The 20863-nt window shown below is 49.6% G+C and overlaps 1 protein-coding gene across 3 annotated transcripts in view; it reads right to left on the bottom strand.

Annotated features, from left to right (window-relative positions):
* znf827 (zinc finger protein 827) overlaps positions 1–20863 on the bottom strand; it is a 122103-nt gene that overhangs the window by 55974 nt on the left and 45266 nt on the right. For 2 of the 3 annotated variants that reach the window (XM_064926467.1, XM_064926469.1), the window contains exons 2-4: positions 7034–8368; positions 1028–1203; positions 18–525 (exon numbers count right to left, since the gene is read on the bottom strand). In XM_064926467.1, the coding sequence (XP_064782539.1) occupies positions 18–525; positions 1028–1203; positions 7034–8368 (2019 nt within the window). The remainder of the gene's footprint in view (positions 1–17; positions 526–1027; positions 1204–7033; positions 8369–20863) is intronic. The other variant, XM_064926468.1, reaches the window with a different exon arrangement.

Here is a 20863-nt window from a genome sequence, read left to right as displayed (position 1 = left end):
GTTGCTGTCATGGTTACCTGAGAGCTTCATGAGCAGGTCGGTGGCTGTCTTGGTGGTGATGTCCGGGCTGAAGAGGGACGCTGCCGTTGGACCTCCACCAGGACTGGACCGCACCCCCACCCCCAAGCCGACTCCCCCCATAGAGAGGTCCAGGGAGTTGCCACTGCTACCAGGCCGCTCCCGCTCCCTGTCCCTGCAAAGGGTGAAGGGCGACAGCACCGACAGCTCCCTCTCCTGGGGCTCTTCTTTTATATAGACGTGGTGGTTGGAGACTCCAGGGGAGCTCTGGTTCCCTGCGTCCGACTGGAGGGGGGATTCCCCGAGGTTGAAATCGCCCAGGAGTGACCCCTCGCCCTCCGTGTCCGTGGTGGCCTCTTCCTTGACCTTGACCCCGTCGGAGGCGGACCCAGAGCGGGGGAAGTGCTGGTGGCAGCGCATGTGGAGCTTGAGGCTGAAGTGGCGCGAGGAGGTGAAAGGGCAAAGTTCGCACTGGAACGTCTCGCCCCGGTCCTGATGCTGGTGGACCTGGGATACAGGGATAGGATGAGTGGTGGGGGTACCTCCGCATTGTTACAGCAACAACATTCAAAGCAATTATGCTCATTTGAGGACAAGACACTGAAAATTTGCCTACGCTACAATGGAGCAATGCATCACCGTGTTTGTCCATTCAACGTGTGTCAATGTTTCGGGCTAATTGAATCTGTTCCTATGCAAATAAATAATTGAAATAAAATGAGTAAAAGAGATTAAATAAGAGCGTAAAACAGTAAGGATTCCCTCAACATCTGGAGCTTCTCGTTCTTGTTAAAACCCCCTCTAGCTTTGGTCTACTAACTACAGTATCATTTGAGGCAGGTTACCCCGCTACACTAGAGGTGACTTTGACTAGAGCTTACACCTCCCTTCCTTTGAGCAATTAGTAGCATTAGCACCACTTCCACAATTACGACCTCAGGGGATGGATAACACGATGAGGTCACAGGTCAAAGGTCAAAGGAGGCATCACAGGCTCCCATCATCTCACCTTCATGTGGGACTTGAGATTGTCTTTGCGGGCGCAGCGGAAGGGGCACAGGGGACACTGGTGACTCTTCAGGCCGGTGTGGATCACCATGTGTCTCTTCCAGTAGCTCTTCCTCTTGATGACCAGGCCACACACCGGACACTGGAACGGCTTCCCTCCGTCCTCCCCCGGGGAACCTGGGAGAGGAGAGGAAAAAGAGGGGATGAGACATTTATTTATTTCACCTTTATTTAACCAGGGAGTTCAGAATAATACTTTACCAAGGGATACCTGGCTGAGAAGGGCAGCTCAGTAAAAATACAAGTCATTTAGAGCATACAGTCCCCTGAACAAATACTTAAGCAATGCATCATTCATTCCTTCCTTGTTTGCTTGATGTCAGTGCACCTATCCGATCTATAAGTGACTGGTAAGGTGTAAGTAAGGTTTCCACTTTATAGCTTTCCCCAATTCAGCTCATGTCAGATCTGTGATTACTTCAAGGAAGAAAAGAAGGAAGCTAGGAAGGTGAGGGATACATTTCTGAAGTATTGGAACAGGTCCATTTCTCGAACTGGGAATTGCTTGGGACTTGGGACACCACACGATATTATCATGATACTAAAGTGCCGATACGATGTGCATTACAATTCTCACCATTCTATGTATTGCGATTCCATATACTGCAGTTTTATTGAGATTTGATGTTCCAAACATATTGCTCACCATATGTCTGCTGCAGAGAGACAAGAGAGACCATGAGAAAACTAGTCTTGATCAGTCATGGAAATAAAAGTGCTGAAAACATCTTGGCTCCCTATTTAAAAAGAAGATGGAGAACAAGCTATAGGATCAGAAATACGTTAGTTATGGCGCAGGTACAGTCGACTAGCGCTAGCTAACACTACCTGGATTTTTTAAAACAAATCCATACAATATCGTCCAAAAATAGTATTGCGATATGCAACTATCGATCCCCCCCAATCACTAGTCCATTTCTTCCTTACCAGAGAGGAGTTACGGACTATGGAGCCTCTCTAAGGTTACTGACTTTGTCACTATTCCCACACCTCTACGAGGTGAGACACGACCTCTAGACACCTTAAGCTGAGAAGGCTCAACAAAGCCTGCTGTGCGTCTGCGAACAAAATAAGTCAAACTCAAGGATGTTTTATTATCTCGATTATTGTTGTTGGCTTCATTTCCGGACGCTATTGCGCCGTTTAATTGGCCTTATTAGGACACGGCATGATTGCATTACAAATTCACCACGGGCCTGTCATCGATGGCTTCATGAGTATTCTCCTCCTGTTCCTTGGAAAACATCTGGTAATCAGTGTTTGGTGAAATTACCGCGCTCAGCCATTCATTGACCCCGGGTGTAAAACCTCGAGACTGCCTATTTGCAACAATAAACCGCCATCTGCGGCCCAACCGACTGGAGCGAGGGAGAGAAGAGAGGGGGAGGAGAGAGAGGGGGAGGAGGAGAGAGAGGAGAGAAGATAACCGTGGACTCCTTGCTCATTGGAGAATGTCGGGGAAGAGATGGAGGAGAAAGAAAAAAGATGGAATGACGTTTAACTGGTCAGTACGTCAGATAGCAGATTATCGCTCTCTCTCCAGGGCAATCAAGATCAATTATCAAGAAATGTCTAAACTATGTAGAATTACACGGATTTATGTAACACTAAATATAGGCTAAATGTGTAACAATTTCATACCAGACCAGCCTACTGCAATTAAACAAAACAAAACAATCAATAACCAAGGGCATGTTTTTTCTGTCTGGCCACCAGACAAGTAACTGCATTTGTACAGCATTCCACCGCGACCTTGACGGCTGCAGGTTACCGCCGACAACCCTTTTTAACATGCAGATCACAGAATATTGCATTGACTGCCTCTCTCCCTCTCATCCGTCTCAAGTCAATTTGATCCAGCCATTTTAGATTTGGCTTAAGGGTTACGACACAATCCTTCAAAAGCGCCCATCCATCTACCCTGGAACACACTCCACTGTTCTCCCTAAAGGCTGCTCATTTTGAGAGAGGAGAGAGTTGTGTGTGTGTGTGTGTGTGTGTGTGTTGTATTTTGTATTTATTAAGGAGCCCCTTTAACTACTCTTCTTGGGGTCCAGCAACATTAAGGCAGTTATATACAATTATAAATATTACATGACATTACATTTCACAACCCATTAAGTGTGTCCACAACCCATTAAGTGTGCAGAGTGCGTGAGTTAGCATGTGTATTCATGTGTCTGTACCGGTGTGTGTCTCTTCACAGTCCCTGCTGTTCTATAAGGTTTCATTGTATCGATTTTTAAAATCTGATTCTACAGCTTGTGTCAGTCACCTGATGTGGAATAGAGTTCCATGTAGTCATGGCTCTGTGTAGTACTGTGCGCCTCCCATAGTCTGTTCTGGACCTGCCCAGTGTAAACTGATGGGATTGTGTTTGGCTGGGAGTCTGCTGAATGCTGATCTGAGGACAGAGGAGAAGGACCTAACTGCAGACTCCTCTGGCTCCAACCTCCACCAGTCTGTACAGAGGTGACTGGTAAAGGGAGGTTGATGGAGCCAGAAGAATCTGCAGAACAGACACGGATATGGACTCTCGGTTCCTACTGTGCTGAGAGCACACACCGAAGAGCTGAGCGCAAATGGTCTGGGTTGGACATCCTGCCAGGCCCACAGACCTTTTCCCAGACTCAGGCCAGACGGGGAAGGGGATTCTCTATCTCTCTCTCTTTATCAAAAGTGGGGCGAGTGAGCAATTTTTTTTTTTTTTTTAAATACATTAATAAAATAAATACAAACCTAGAAACCTCACCAAGAGATTTTAGCCATTTATAATGAGTCACAGGGACCAGGGTTTGAGTCCCAGTCAGGGTATCCTACAAATTATACAACGGGTGGGTCTAACCCTGAATGCTGATTGGTTAAAAGCGCATTCCAGTCGGTGTCTATTCCACAAGGTACCACCAGCTAAATCTATGACGTTAAAATGCCTATTTAGTCTGTTCCATCTGACTGAGAAACCCACCGTCTCATCAGCCCAGGCAGGGAAGTTATAAACTTGATCTCCACTATAAAAAGCATCTAGATATTAACTCACATTTCTTCTAGACTAACATTTAGTTTTCAACAGCAGACATTTTTATAAACCTTACTGTCTCACCGACATTTGCAACATTGTTTCAATATTCAAATTCGATCTCCAACTGTCCCATAGTAATGAACGTGTAGGGGTCGGGAGTCGGGACGAGAGAGAGGCAGGCAGCGTTTCTCAGCCATTCTAAGTCATTAATCAGCTGGCATCATTTTTATGGATGTATACAAAGAATACAGCTTTCCAGCTTCAGGATGAAGCTATTGTGTTAGCTGTGTTGTTGGCGAGCTCCTCTGAACAACCGTGTCCTGACGAGAGAGCACATTTTCTATTCCAGGCGAAATCGTGCCTCGTTAGCTCAGTGTTACGGATGCATCCAAATAAATGTCACTAGAAAACAGCTTAAAAAATGCAGCCACTGTTGGTCTTTCTGCACTGTTTGACGTGACTGTAAAGTTAGCCGTAGTTGGCTAGCTAGCAAGCAAGGGATAAGAACGCTGCCAGCCAGTATGACAATGGAACATTTAGAACGAACAACTGGGTCACGTGCATTGATACAGAACAAAAGACTGAACGACTGGGTCACGTCCATAGATACAGAACAAAAAGACTGAACGACTAGGTCACGTCCATAGATACAGAACAAAAAGACTGAACGACTGGGTCACGTCCATAGATACAGAACAAAAAGACTGAACGACTGGGTCGCGTCCATAGATACAGAACAAAAAGACTGAACGACTGGGTCGCGTCCATAGATACAGAACAAAAAGACTGAACGACTGGGTCACGTCCATAGATACAGAACAAAAAGACTGAACGACTGGGATACAGAACAAAAAGACTGTCCATAGATACAGAACAAAAAGACTGAACGACTGGGTCGCGTCCATAGACACAGAACTAAAAGACTGAACGACTGGGTCGCGTCCGTAGATACAGAACAAAAAGACTGAACGACTGGGTCGCGTCCATAGATACAGAACAAAAAGACTGAACGACTGGGTCGCGTCCATAGATACAGAACAAAAAGACTGAACGACTGGGTCGCGATACAGAACCATAGATACAGAACAAAAAGACTGAACGACTGGGTCACGTCCATAGATACAGAACAAAAAGACTGAACGACTGGGTCACGTCCATAGATACAGAACAAAAAGACTGAACGACTGGGTCACGTCCATAGATACAGAACAAAAAGACTGAACGACTGGGTCACGTCCATAGATACAGAACAAAAAGACTGAACGACTGGGTCACGTCCATAGATACAGAACAAAAAGACTGAATGACGGGTCACGTCCATAGATACAGAACAAAAAGACTGAACGACTGGGTCACGTCCATAGATACAGAACAAAAAGACTGAATGACGGGTCACGTCCATAGATACAGAACAAAAAGACTGAATGACGGGTCACGTCCATAGATACAGAACAAAAAGACTGAACGACTGGGTCGCATCTTTAGCAACCGAACCAATAGAACGAACCATGGGTATCAACTCTAGATTTGTTTCGGGGCTATATCTTGTGGAAGGATGAAATAGTATGAATAAATTCATCAAAATAACGTTTTTAATGAAAATATGTCAATCAGCATTTGAATATGTTGGTAACCGGTAACCCTTTGTATAAAAGTGATAATGCTCTCGAAGCCCGAGCCCGAGACAAACCAGTGTCAATATATCCTCCAAACACCGGCTTTTCAGGCATCATCACTTAACTACATTGGTTCCCGTGTTAAATAGCCCCATTGAAAGCAGTGAAGGCATAGTTCTGCCATTGTTCATGATTGATGTGCTAGTTGAAATATATATCATACCACTAAAGTAATCAGACCTATTCTTACTATATTGAACTGCTTCAGCTTCTATTCAGCTTGAAATCTTCATTTAACACCTTCCACTACTATAAAAAATACATTTTTGGACAGCTGAAGCAAGCACACACATTTTCTGGAAACAGGAAATGTTCCTATTCTAGTCATTTATCTCAGCTTACGGTTCACTGCAAGCTGACTACTGGCTAGCTTCCGAAATCAACTTATTAAAGTATCTACAAAACAAGTTTTATAGACAAAAGGAAGGTTTCTACATTTTTTATTTTACTGTCCCCGGTTCACAAATTATTATTTTGATTCGCATGATTCGATTCACGGTGATTGAACCGAATCCCTACCACTTTGACGCGAATCATGCAATTTGTCAAAAATAATAATTTTAAATAATTTCTTATAAATAAATAAAAAATATATATATTTTTTTTGTGTGAAGTGGGGCATCCGTAATAGAGTAAATCAAATGTGTATGTCCTTAAAGTGTAATATAAAGGGATTCAACATATTAGAATATTTGCTTAGAGACCAGCTTTAATTCCATATAATAAGCAAAAGCTTGGAGAATATCTGTAAACGATAGTTTCCAAATAAGTTGAAAAGCTGAAGAGGATTTAATATCCGAGGACAGTTCAGGATGTGCAAGGTGAAATGAACTAGTACCGACAAACAACCTTGAAAAATGCAAGGTGAAATAACTGATTGAAATACATAAAAAAATCTGCTGTTGTTGTGGTGTTCAACCTGGGAAGGTCTTCCACAACGGTTCATTGTTGTAGAAAACCTTGCTAGAGAAACAACACCTTCTGGGATTGATGGATAGCGGCACTTTGTTTGTCACAAGGTTTATACAAAAGGTCCAGTGTTCTTAACAACGTTCCAATGTTCCGAACCTTGTCACGACGACAAAACGTAGCTGACATAATATCTTGATAAACTCACTATTACATTTACCAAACTGCAAAACAAAACAGAATGTAGCTTACTACAGTAGATCCAAAAACTCACCATAAGGCTTTTAGACAACAAATGCCACCTCAGGAAGAAATGATGTAGGGTCAGGGTAGATTGGCCTACCTGCTTGGCTGCTGGGTTTGGCCCTTCCCTTAGGGGTGGAGGGCAGCAGCAGGTCCATGGCGCTCTGGGGCCCTGTGGGGGTCCCTGCCTTCTGGTTCCTGTCCAGCAGGGGCTTGATGTCCTCCTGGATGGCCCCTCCTCCTGCTGGGGCCTCCATCTTATCAGCAAGAAGGTTCCCTGCCGCCCGGGCTGCCACCTCCTTGAGGAGCGCAGCCGAGGAAGTCATAGAGACCAGGGAGAGGAAGGGGGAGCCGGTGGAGGGTTGGTGTTGGTGGTCTGATGAGGAGGTGGAGGTGGTCTGGGAGCGCTCGCTCACCTTCTTGGACAGGGCGGCTAGCGTGGAGCTGGCCGACTGAGGGCTGAAGGGGGAGGTGAAGGCATCGAAGCGTACCGAGTCGTCTGTTCCTCCCCGGCTCCCTCCTCCCAGGGTGGGTACGGTAGAGCAGGAGGATGATGAAGAGGAAGTAGACGAGGCCACTACGGTGGCATTCTTGTCCTGTAAAACCGCGTTGGCTGCCGCTTTCAGCTTCTGGATAGCCGAGTCCGGTGATAGGCTGGACCCGCCGCTGGAGGTGGAGCAACCCGCCGGGGGCCACTTCCCGTCACCTGCCACTCCCACCCACACGAAGCCAGCGCCGTTGCTCGGGGCGACCACCGAGGCGAAGGGGTCGCAGGGCTCCTGCTTGATGGCAGTGGTCGACATGGCAACAGAGGCAGGTGAGGCTGAGGCGGAGCCTCCGCTGTTGTTGTTGTTATTGGACGCCAGTTTTCGGGCGAGGGCACTTAGCTGCTGAGCATGATGGGAGGAGGGGGAAAGGGTCAGGGCTGGAGCTAAGCCTATAGGGGGCGACTCTCCTCCCCCTCCTCTCACTCTCCCCAGAAGTTCCCCATCTAGCTTCAACGACCCAGCCTCTAGGAGGCGCCGCAGGTTACTACTCAGGGGTTTCCCCAGGGCCTCGGAGGCAGCCTCTCCATAGAGCGAGGATACCACGGAGGAAAGGGTATCTTGGGCAGAGAACACCCCTCCGTCCACCCCTAGGCTCAGGAGTTCAAGGGAGGCCCGGTGGTGGTGGTGGTTGTGGACAGGCGTAGGGCAGCCCCCCAGGGAGCTCTCAGTTGAGGTGTCGGGGTGTTCCGGAGGTCGGTCTGGGGAGGGGGTGGGGGAGGAGCCCCCGTGGAGGAACAGCTCATGGTCGTCATGGATGTCACCGCTGTACGACGACTCGGATCGCGTGTCGGAGGCGTTCCCGTACCAGCCACCGCCGCCAACGCCGCCGTCGTCCTCCACGGGACAGCAGACCCCGTCGGGCCCACTCTCCTCGACGCTGTCCACATCTACAGGAGAGAAGAAGAAGAGACGTATGGTGAGATGAAAAGAGAGGAGGAAGGGATCATCATGGTCAGAGCTGAGGACAAACCAGGGTCGCGTTCATTGGATCATAGACGGAGGGAAACGGGGAGGTGCTACCTGAACTTATCCAATATGAAAACACTTGATTTAGCTTTTTCTGTTGCACAATGCTTTACTACAGTGTTCCCTAATGAACATTACCCAGGAAAGGACTGGATTTTGTCATTAAAGATAAACTCCAGGATCTTTAGCACAAGACATTTGTAACATATAGTGGGATTACTTATTTTTTTACAAAATTGCGGGACGTTGCATACCATACCAAATGATGACGTAGTACACACAAAAAAACAGGGAACACTTTAGGCTCTTGAGAACCAATTTCAAAACTACTGGCAAAAAATGATAAAGGTTTGAGAGCTAATCCTTAAATGACAATCTAGGAGGCATTGACATGAACAGCGTTGATTTAAGGATTGACGTTGTAATTCAACAAGTCAGCAGTCACCTGTCACCTGGATTACAAAGTGAGCCAGACTACTACACTATACACTCATTCTGACGCCTCCTTATCACAAGTGAGCACTCTCAATTCTATTTACCAGCTAAGTACAAAGGGAACAGTCTATTCAAAATACCAAATAGACTTCGGCGCTCTCAGCAAGGGGTAACTCACTGCCTTTGCAATGACTGAAGAAAATCATAATAACGCCGAAAATCCAAGGAGCTTTAATGCAACAAAATCCACCAGCTTTCCCCAAGCCTTTCTCTCAGCACTGAGAATCACCAGCAACGTTCGATAAAATAACTGTAATGATTTTTCAATCCTTTATTTTCAACATATATTTTTTTCCCAGGGTCAATTTTTTTTCTCCCAAGGAGTTTAGTAACGGGGTTACCATGACAACAGGACCTTCCGGGAGGCTAGACAGCAAAGATTAGGGTAATGGAGGTTACAGAGCCTGTTTAATATTCATGAGGATGCAGATACCACCAGGGAGCCAATAAGGATAGGGTTAAGGTCACCCAGGGTCATTAATATACACTTGGTGTATCAATATTCATAAGCAAAACATTACAGCTTGCCAGACAAGGGCAAACAAAAGAAAGTGAGTATTCCTGAAACATATTAACCCCTTTCCATAAGAAGATGTCAGAAAGCAACAAGCCTGGGCTAAGAAAATGTCAAAACTTTACTGTACTGGGAGGGGGGGGGACAGTAGAGGCTTCAACAAAAAATAAACCCATTGAGCATCAACCGAAGAAAACAGAGAGCGGGAATAACAAAAAAAAGGTCAAGAGAAGCCATGACACTCATACACTGAGACACAATCTCTCCTCTCCACACGCAGGCAGGCACACACGCACGCACACACGCACGCACACACGCAGGCACACACGCAGGCACGCACGCACACACGCACGCACGCACGCAGGCAGGCAGGCACGCACGCAGGCACGCACGCACGCACGCACGAATGCACGCAGGCAGGCACGCACGCACGCAGGCAGGCACGCACACACACACGTCATTTGAGCTCTCTTCTCTCTCCCTCTCGCTCACACACATCAAGGCTAGTCTTCACCTTGGCGACCCCGTCTAAGAACACTGGTGGGTTGCTTCTCTGTTTACAGGCAGAGGGGAAAGCGGTTGCCTCAGCAACCCCACCCGCAGGGGTCATTAGAGTCAGCTCACATCTGGTCTGGTCGTCACCGACTATGGGCCAGAGAGGTGACCGCAACCGTGGCCCAAACACTCTGACCAAGCGTACATGCACAGCGACAAATCTACCCACCACGCAGGGACGCTAGTACACACTCCATCTCACACACACAGGAGTCAGGACACACACACACCATGACAGAGGCCAGGGCAGGGAAAAGAAGAGACTGAACACTTACAGGAGTCAGGACACTACACCTTACAACCAGAGACCTGACCTCTCTTTTTTTACACAGTTTATGTTGTGTGTGGGTGCACCCTTTGTGTGTGTTTCTATGCACTGTGTGTGTGTGTGTGTCTTCCTTCACATCTTCCTTCACATTTCCTAAGACGACATTAAGCGAGGAAAGGGAGAGAGAGAAATAGAGAGCGGGAGAAAGGGAGCGAGCGCGTGAGAGAGAATGTCAGCAGGTCTAAGACCTACTGTTTTTCCATGGCCGCCGTTCACTCCCACTGAAAGCTTTTAGTCACCTGAGCCGGGCCAGAGGGGCGAAGTATGCGAGGCATGACCCGCGTCCATGTGACATGCTACAGAAAGAAAGCAGCCAGGCCCTAATGGCTGTAATGTCGTTAGTGGGAAATGGCTAGATTGCTGACCTAAAGTCTCAGGAGTACACAGTGGAGGGTTGAGGGGGGGTGAATTTGAACTATCCCCCCCTTTCACTCCCTCTATCGACCTCTCCTTCTCCCTCTCTCCCATCATCTGTCTTGCCCTTTGCTGCCCTCCCCCTCTCTTTCCCTAACTCTCCCCCTGCCTTTCTCTCTCTCCTTCCTGGGTTTAGTGTTGAGGTCCCGAGACTCCTCCACGCAACACTACACCTCAAGACGCTAGGCTAGCCGTAACGCTACAATGCTGCCTCTGCTGCACCCCGTCGCCATGGTTGTGTGACACAGGCAGGACCACCATGTGTGTGTGTGTGTGTGTGTGTGTGTGTGTGTGTGTGTGTGTGTGTGTGTGTGTGTGTGTGTGTGTGAGACACAGGCAGGGCCACCCTGTGGGCGGGCTGACATTTCACAAGGTCATATCTCTGACCCAGGCTACGAGGGGAGGGGGCTTTGTCTGGGACTCAACATGCACGCACACACACACACACTAGACTGTACACACACACATTGTACTAGTCCACTACTACACATTACTGTACAGCCAAGGATATGATTAAAAACAACATAAACCCCTCTTTCCCCTCCCATAGCCAAGTCTCTACAGTACAGTGGTGGTGGTGGGGGGTGATACAGTCTCTGCAGTACAGTGGTGGTGGTGGGGGGGGGGGTGATACAGTCTCTACAGTACAGTGGTGGTGGTGGGGGGGTGGTGATACAGTCTCTACAGTACAGTGGTGGTGGTGATACAGTCTCTACAGTACAGTGGTGGTGGTGGTGGTGATACAGTCTCTACAGTACAGTGGTGGTGGTGGTGATACAGTCTCTACAGTACAGTGATGGTGGCGGTGGTGGTGGTGGTGATACAGTCTCTACAGTACAGTGGTGGTGGTGATACAGTCTCTACAGTACAGTGGTGGTGGTGATACAGTCTCTACAGTACAGTGGTGGTGGTGGTGATACAGTCTCTACAGTACAGTGGTGGTGGTGATACAGTCTCTACAGTACAGTGGTGGTGGTGGTGATACAGTCTCTACAGTACAGCGGTGGTAGTGATGATGATATAATCTCTACAGTACAGTGGTGGTGGTGATATAGTCTCTACAGTACAGTGGTGGTGGTGGTGATATAGTCTCTACAGTACAGTGGTGGTGGTGATATAGTCTCTACAGTACAGTGGTGGTGGTGATATAGTCTCTACAGTAAAGTGGTGGTGGTGATATAGTCTCTACAGTACAGTGGTGGTGGTGATATAGTCTCTACAGTACAGTGGTGGTGGTGTGGTGGTGATACAGTCTCTACAGTACAGTGGTGGTGGTGGTGATACAGTCTCTACAGTACAGTGGTGGTGGTGATAAAGTCTCTACAGTACATTGGTGGTGGTGGTGATACAGTCTCTACAGTACATTGGTGGTGGTGGTGATACAGTCTCTACAGTACAGTGGTGGTGGTGATAAAGTCTCTACAGTACATTGGTGGTGGTGGTGATACAGTCTCTACAGTACAGTGGTGGTGGTGGTGATACAGTCTCTACAGTACAGTGGTGGTGGTGATAAAGTCTCTACAGTACATTGGTGGTGGTGGTGATACAGTCTCTACAGTACATTGGTGGTGGTGGTGATACAGTCTCTACAGTACAGTGGTGGTGGTGATGATATAGTCTCTACAGTACAGTGGTGGTGGTGATGATATAGTCTCTACAGTACATTGGTGGTGGTGATGATGATATAATCTCTACAGTATAGTGGTGGTGGTGATAATATAGTCTCTACAGTACAGTGGTGGTGGTGGTATAGTCTCTATAGTACAGTGGTGGTGGTGGTGATGATACAGTCTCAACTAGAGGTCGATCAATTAATTGGAATGGCCGATTAATTAGGGCCTTTTTCAAGTTTTCATAATAATCGTAAATCTGTATTTTTGGGCGTCGATTTGTCAATTTAAAAATTATATATATTTTAATGTTTAATATTTTTTATACCTTTATTTAACTAGGCAAGCCAGGTAAGAACACATTCTTACCTGGAACGGTGGGTTAACTGCCTCGTTCAGGGGCAGAATGACAGATTTTCACCTTGTCAACTCGGGGGATCCATTCTTGCAACCGTACAGTTCATTTGTCCAACGCAATAACGACCTGCCTCTCTCCCATTGCACTCCACAAGGAGACTGCCTGTTACGCGAATGCAGTAAGCCAAGGTAAGTTGCTTGCTAGCATTAAACTTATCTTATAAAAAACAATCATAATCACTAGTTAACTACAAATGGTTGATGATATCACTAGATATTATCTAGTGTGTCCTGCGTTGCATATAATCTGACTGACCATACAAGCATCTGACTGAGCGGTGGTAGGCAGAAGCAGGCGCGTAAAGATTCATTCAAACAGCATTTTCGTGCGTTTTGCCAGTAGCTCTTCGTTGTGCGTCAAGCATTTTTATGACTTCAAGCCTATCAACTCCCGAGATGAGGCTGGTGTAACCGAAGTGAAGTGGCTAGCTAGTTAGCGTGCGCTAATAGCGTTTCAAACGTCACTCGCTCTGAGCCTTCTAGTCGTTGTTCCCCTTGCTCTGCATGGGTAACGCTGCTTCGAGGGTGGCTGTTGTCGTTGTGTTGCAGGTTCGAGCCCAGGGAGGAGCGAGGAGAGAGACTGAAGCTATACTGTTACACAGGCAATACTAAAGTGCCTATCAGAACATCCAATAGTCAAAGGTTAATAAAATACAAATGGTATAGAGGGAAATAGTCCTATAATTCCTATAATAACTACAACCTAAAACTTTATACCTGGGAATATTGAAGTCTCATGTTAAAAGGAACCACTAGCTTTCATATGGTCTCGTGTTCTGAGCAAGGAACTGAAACGTTAGCTTTCTTACATAGCACATATTGCACTTTTACTTTCTTCTCCAACACTTGTTTTTGCATTATTAAAACCAAATTGAACATGTTTCATTATTTACTTGAGGCTAAATTGATTTTATTGATGTAATATATTAAGTTAAAATAAGTGTTCATTCAGTATTGTTGTAATTGTCATTATTACAAAAAAAAAAATACAAAACATTTCTGATTAATCGGTATCGGCTTTTTTGGCCCTCCAATAATCGGTATCGGTATTGAAAAATCATAATCGGCCGACCTCTAGTCTCAACAGTACAGTGGTAGTGGTGGTGGTGGGGGAGTGATACAGTCTACAGTAAAGTGGTGGTGGGGGGGGTGATACAGTCTACAGTACAGTGGTAGTGGTGTTGGTGGGGGGGTGATACAGTCTACAGTAAAGTGGTGGTGGTGGGGGGGATACAGTCTACAGTAAAGTGGTGGTGGGGGGGTGATACAGTCTACAGTACAGTGGTGATGGTGGTGGTGGGGGGGTGATGCAGTCTACAGTACAGTGGTGGTGGGAGGGGTGATACAGTCTACAGTACAGTGGTGGTGGGGGGGTGATGCAGTCTACAGTACAGTGGTGGTGGGAGAGGTGATACAGTCTACAGTACAGTGGTGGTGGTGGGAGAGGTGATACAGTCTACAGTACAGTGGTGGTGGGGGGTGATACAGTCTACAGTACAGTGGTGGTGGCGGGGGTGATACAGTCTACAGTACAGTGGTGGTGGCGGGGGTGATAAAGTCTACAGTACAGTGATGGTGGGGGGGGGGGTGATGCAGTCTACAGTACAGTGGTGGTGGGGGGGTGATGCAGTCTACAGTACAGTGGTGGCGGGGGGGTGATGCAGTCTACAGTACGGTGGTGGTGGTGGGGGGTGATGCAGTCTACAGTACGGTGGTGGTGGTGAGGGGTGATGCAGCCTACAGTACGGTGGTGGTGGGAGGGGTGATACAGTCTACAGTACGGTGGTGGTGGGAGGGGTGATACAGTCTATAGTACAATAGTGGTGGGAGGGGTGATACAGTCTACAGTACAGTGGTGGTGGTGGGGGGTGATACAGTCTACAGTACGGTGGGGGGGGTGATACAGTCTACAGTACAGTGGTGGGGGGGGTGATACAGTCTACAGTACAGTGGTGGGGGAGGGGGTGATACAGTCTACAGTACAGTGGTGGTGGCGGGGTGATACAGTCTACAGTACAGTGATGGTGGGGGGGTGATGCAGTCTACAGTACAGTGGTGGTGGGGGGTGATACAGTCTACAGTACAGTGGTGGTGGCGGGGGTGATACAGTCTACAGTACAGTGGTGGTGGTGGGGGTGATACAGTCTACAGTACAGTGGTGGTGGGGGGGTGATGCAGTCTACAGTACAGTGGTGGTGGTGGGAGAGGTGATACAGTCTACAGTACAGTGGTGGTGGTGGGGGGTGATACAGTCTACAGTACAGTGGTGGTGGCGGGGGTGATACAGTCTAAATCAAAATCAAATCAAATCAAATTTATTTATATAGTACATCAGCTGATATCAGTGGTGGTGCTGTACAGAAACCCAGCCTAAAACCCCAAACAGCAAGCAATGCAGGTGTAGAAGCACGGTGGCTAGGAAAAACTCCCTAGAAAAGCCAAAACCTAGGAAGAAACCTAGAGAGGAACCAGGCTATGTGGGGTGGCCAGTCCTCTTCTGGCTGTGCCGGGTAGAGCATTATAACAGAACATGGCCAAGATGTTCAAATGTTCATAAATGACCAGCATGGTCGAATAATAATAAGGCAGAACAGTTGAAACTGGAGCAGCAGCACGGCCAGGTGGACTGGGGACAGCAAGGAGTCATCATGTCAAGTAGTCCTGGGGCATGGTCCTAGGGCCGCGGTTCAGTTGAAACTGGAGCAGCAGCACGGCCAGTGGTGGTGGACTGGGGACAGCAAGGAGTCATCATGTCAGGTAGTCCTGGGGCATGGTCCTAGGGCTCAGGTCCTGGAGGAGAGAAGGAGAGAATTAGAGAACGCACACTTAGATTCACACAGGGTGGAATGGTGGACAGGAGAAGTACTCCAGATAGTAACAAACTGACCCCAGCCCCAGACAGTGGTGGTACTGGGGCATAAATACTGAAGGCTGAGACAGGAGGGGTCAGGAGACACTGTGGCCCCACCTACGAGGTGGTGGGGGACAGGGCCAAACAGGAAGGATATAACCCCACCCACTATGCCAAAGCACAGCCCCCACACCACTGGAGGGATATCTTCAACCACCAACTTACCATCCTGAGTGGTGGCTGAGTATAGCCCGCAAAGATCTCCGCCACGGCACAACCCAAGTGGTGGTGATGGGGGGGGGGGCCAACCCAGACAGGATGACCACATCAGTGGTGGTGGGGGGTGACGCAGTCTACCTCAGGGACGGCATGAGAGACAGCAAGCCAGTGACTCAGCCCCTGTAATAGGGTTAGAGGCTAGAATCCCAGTGGTGAGGGGAACCGGCCAGGCAGAGACAGCAAGGGTGTTCGTTCTACAGTACAGCCTTGGTTCACCTTCCCACTCCTGGGCCAGACTACACTCAATCATATGACCCACTGAAGAGATGAGTCTTCAGTAAAGACAGTTGGTGGTTGGACCGAGTTTGCAGTCTCTACATGGGTGGTGGTTCCATAAAAATGGAGCTCTATAGGACATGTCTACAGGACATTGATGGTGGGGGGGGGGTGATGCAGTCTACAGTACAGTGGTGGTGGGGTAGGGGTGATACAATCTACAGTACAGTGGTGGTGGTGAGGGTGATACAGACTACAGTACAGTGGTGGTGGCGGGGGTGATACAGTCTAAAGTACAGTGGTGGTGGTGGGGGGGTGATACAGTCTACAGTACAGTGGTGGTGGTGGGGTGATACAGTCTACAGTACAGTGGTGGTGGGGGGGGGTGACACAGTCTACAGTACAGTGGTGGTGGGGGGGTGAACAGTCTACAGTACAGTGGTGGTGGGGGGGGGTGACACAGTCTACAGTACAGTGGTGGTGGTGGGGGGTGATGCAGTCTACAGTACGGTGGTGGTGGTGGGGGGGTGATACAGTCTACACTACAGTGGTGGTGGGGGGGTGATACAGTCTACAGTACAGTGGTGGTGGGGGGGTGATACAGTCTACAGTACAGTGGTGGTGGTGGGGGGGGTGATACAGTCTACAGTACAGTGGTGGTGGGGGGGTGATACAGTCTACAGTACAGTGGTGGTGGTGGGGGGGTGAACAGTCTACAGTACAGTGGTGGTGGTGGGGGGTGATACAGTCTACAGTACAGTGGTGGGGGAGGGGGTGATACAGTCTACAGTACAGTGGTGGGGGGGGGTGATACAGTCTACAGTACAGTGGTGGTGGGGGGGGTGATACAGCCTACAGTACAGTGGTGGTGGTGGGGGGTGATACAGTCTACAGTACAGTGGTGGTGGGGGGTGATACAGTCTACAGTACAGTGGTGGTGGGGGGGTGATGCAGTCTACAGTACAGTGGTGGGAGGGGTGATACAGTCTACAGTACAGTGGTGGTGGTGGGGGGGTGATACAGTCTACAGTACAGTGGTGGTGGGGGGGTGATACAGTCTACAGTACAGTGGTGGTGGGGGGGGTGATACAGTCTACAGTTAAGTGGTGATGGCGGGGGTGATACAGTCTACAGTACAGTGGTGGTGGTGGGGGGGTGATACAGTCTACAGTACAGTGGTGGTGGTGGGGGGGTGATACAGCCTACAGTACAGTGGCGGCGGGGGTGATACAGTCTACAGTACAGTGGTGGTGGTGGTGGCGGGGGTGATACAGCCTACAGTACAGTGGTGGTGGTGGTGGGGGTGATACAGTCTACAGTACAGTGGTGGTGGTTGGGGGGTGATACAGTCTACAGTACAGTGGTGGTGGTGGTGGCGGGGGTGATACAGCCTACAGTACAGTGGTGGTGGTGGTGGGGGTGATACAGTCTACAGTACAGTGGTGGGGGGGGGGTGATACAGTCTACTGTACAGTGGTGGTGGGGGGGGTGAAAGTCTACAGTACAGTGGTGGTAGGGGGGGTGATACAGTCTACAGTACAGTGGTGGTGGTGGGGGGGTGATACAGTCTACAGTACAGTGGTGGTGGGGGGTGATACAGTCTACAGTACAGTGGTGGTGGGGGTGATACAGTCTACAGTTCAGTGGTGGTACAGTTCAGTGGGGGGTGATACAGTCTACAGTACAGTGGTGGTGGGGGGGGTGATACAGTCTACAGTACAGTGATGGTGGGGGGGGTGATGCAGTCTACAGTACAGTGATGGTGGGGGGGTGATGCAGTCTACAGTACAGTGGTGGTGGGGGTGATGCAGGGGGTGATACAGTCTACAGTACAGTGGTGGTGGTGGGGGGTGATGCAGTCTACAGTACGGTGGTGGTACAGTCTACAGTACAGTGGTGGGGGGGTGATACAGTCTACAGTACAGTGGTGGGGGGAGGGGTGATACAGTCTACAGTACAGTGGTGGGGGGAGGGGTGATACAGTCTACAGTACAGTGGTGGGGGGAGGGGTGATACAGTCTTCAGTACAGTGGTGGTGGTGGGGGGGTGATACAGTCTACAGTACAGTGGTGGTGGGGGGGGTGATACAGTCTACAGTACAGTGGTGGTGGTGGGGGGGTGATACAGTCTACAGTACAGTGGTGGTGGTGGTGGGGGGTGATACAGTCTACAGTACAGTGGTGGTGGGTGATACAGTCTACAGTACAGTGGTGGTGGGGGGGTGATACAGTCTACAGTACAGTGGTGGTGGCGGGGGTGATACAGTCTACAGTACAGTGGTGGTGGTGGGGGGTGATACAGTCTACAGTACAGTGGTGGTGGGAGGGGTGATACAGTCTATAGTACAGTGGTGGTGGGGGGGTGATACAGTCTACAGTACAGTGGTGGTGGTGGGTGATACAGTCTACAGTACAGTGGTGGTGGGGGGGGTGATACAGTCTACAGTACAGTGGTGGTGGTGGGGGGTGATACAGTCTACAGTACAGTGGTGGGGGGGGTGATACAGTCTACAGTACAGTGGTGGGGGGGGGGTGATACAGTCTACAGTACAGTGGTGGTGGGGGGGTGATACAGCCTACAGTACAGTGGTGGTGGTGGTTGGGGTGATACAGTCTACAGTACAGTGGTGGTGGGGGAAGTGATACAGTCTACAGTACAGTGGTGGTGGTGGGGGGTGATACAGTCTACAGTACAGTGGTGGTGGGGGGGGTGATACAGTCTACAGTACAGTGGTGGTGGTGGGGGGTGATACAGTCTACAGTACATTGGTGGTGGGGGGGTGATACAGTCTACAGTACAGTGGTGGTGGTGTGATACAGTCTACAGTACAGTGGTGGTGAGGGTGATACAGTCTACAGTACAGTGGTGGTGGGGGGGTGATACAGTCTAAAGTACAGTGGTGGTGGTGGGGGGGTGATACAGTCTACAGTACAGTGGTGGTGGTGGGGTGATACAGTCTACAGTACAGTGGTGGTGGGACACACACACACACACAGTCCCTACAGTACAGTGGTGGTGGGGGGGGAACAAAGTCTACAGTACAGTGGTGGTGGGGGGGGTGACACAGTCTTTACAGTACAGTGGTGGTGGGGGGGTGATGCAGTCTACAGTACAGTGGTGGTGGTGGGGGGGGGGTGATACAGTCTACAGTACAGTGGTGGTGGGGGGGTGATACAGTCTACAGTACAGTGGTGGTGGGGGGGGTGATACAGTCTACAGTACAGTGGTGGTGGTGGGGGGTGATACAGTCTACAGTACAGTACAGTGGTGGGGGGGGGGTGATACAGTCTCAGTACAGTGGTGGTGGTGGGGGGGTGATACAGTCTACAGTACAGTGGTGGTGGGGGGGTGATACAGTCTACAGTACAGTGGTGGGGGGGGGTGATACAGTCTACAGTACAGTGGTGGTGGGGGGGGGTGATACAGTCTACAGTACAGTGGTGGTGGGGGGGGGTGATACAGTCTACAGTACAGTGGTGGTGGTGGTGGGGGTGATACAGTCTACAGTACAGTGGTGGTGGGGGGGGTGATACAGTCTACAGTACAGTGGTGGTGGGGGGGTGATACAGTCTACAGTACAGTGGTGGTGGGGGGGGTGATACAGTCTACAGTACAGTGGTGGTGGGTGGGGGGTGATACAGTCTACAGTACAGTGGTGGTGGGGGGGTGATACAGTCTACAGTACAGTGGTGGTGGGGGGGTGATACAGTCTACAGTACAGTGGTGGTGGGGGGGGGTGATACAGTCTACAGTACAGTGGTGGTAGTGGGGGGGTGATACAGTCTACAGTACAGTGGTGGTGGTGGTGGCGGGGGTGATACAGCCTACAGTACAGTGGTGGTGGTGGTGGGGGTGATACAGTCTACAGTACAGTGGTGGTGGTTGGGGGTGTGATACAGTCTACAGTACAGTGGTGGTGGCGGGGGTGATACAGTCTACAGTACAGTGGTGGTGGTGGGGGGGTGATACAGTCTACAGTACAGTGGTGGTGGGAGGGGTGATACAGTCTATAGTACAGTGGTGGTGGGGAGGGGTGATACAGTCTACAGTACAGTGGTGGTGGTGGGGAGGGTGATACAGTCTACAGTACAGTGGTGGTGGTGGGGGGTGATACAGTCTACAGTACAGTGGTGGTGGGGATACAGTCTACAGTAACAGTGGTGGTGGGGGGATACAGTCTACAGTACAGTGGTGGTGGGGGGGTGATACAGTCTACAGTACAGTACAGTCTACAGTACAGTGGTGGTGGTGGGGGTGATACAGTCTACAGTACAGTGGTGGTGGCGGGGGGGGGGTGATACAGTCTACAGTACAGTGGTGGTGGTGGGGGGTGATACAGTCTACAGTACAGTGGTGGTGGTGGGGGGTGATACAGTCTACAGTACAGTGGTGGTGGGGGGGGGTGATACAGTCTACAGTACAGTGGTGGTGGGGGGGTGATACAGTCTACAGTACAGTGGTGGTGGTGGGGGGGATGCAGTCTACAGTACAGTGATGGTGGGGGGGTGAGTACAGTGGTGGTGGGGGGGGATGCAGTCTACAGTACAGTGGTGGTGGGGGGTATACAGTCTACAGTACAGTGGTGGTGGGGGGGTGATGCAGTCTACAGTACAGTGGTGGTGGGAGGGGTGATACAGTCTACAGTACAGTGGTGGTGGTGGGGGGGTGATACAGTCTACAGTACAGTGGTGGGGGAAGTGATACAGTCTACAGTACAGTGGTGGCGGGAGGGGTGAT

This window comes from Oncorhynchus masou, chromosome 20, assembly GCF_036934945.1.
Source record: "Oncorhynchus masou masou isolate Uvic2021 chromosome 20, UVic_Omas_1.1, whole genome shotgun sequence".
Classification (NCBI taxonomy): domain Eukaryota; kingdom Metazoa; phylum Chordata; class Actinopteri; order Salmoniformes; family Salmonidae; genus Oncorhynchus; species Oncorhynchus masou.
Note: the sequence above shows the minus strand (reverse complement) of the source record. Positions and strands in the feature narration are given on the sequence as shown.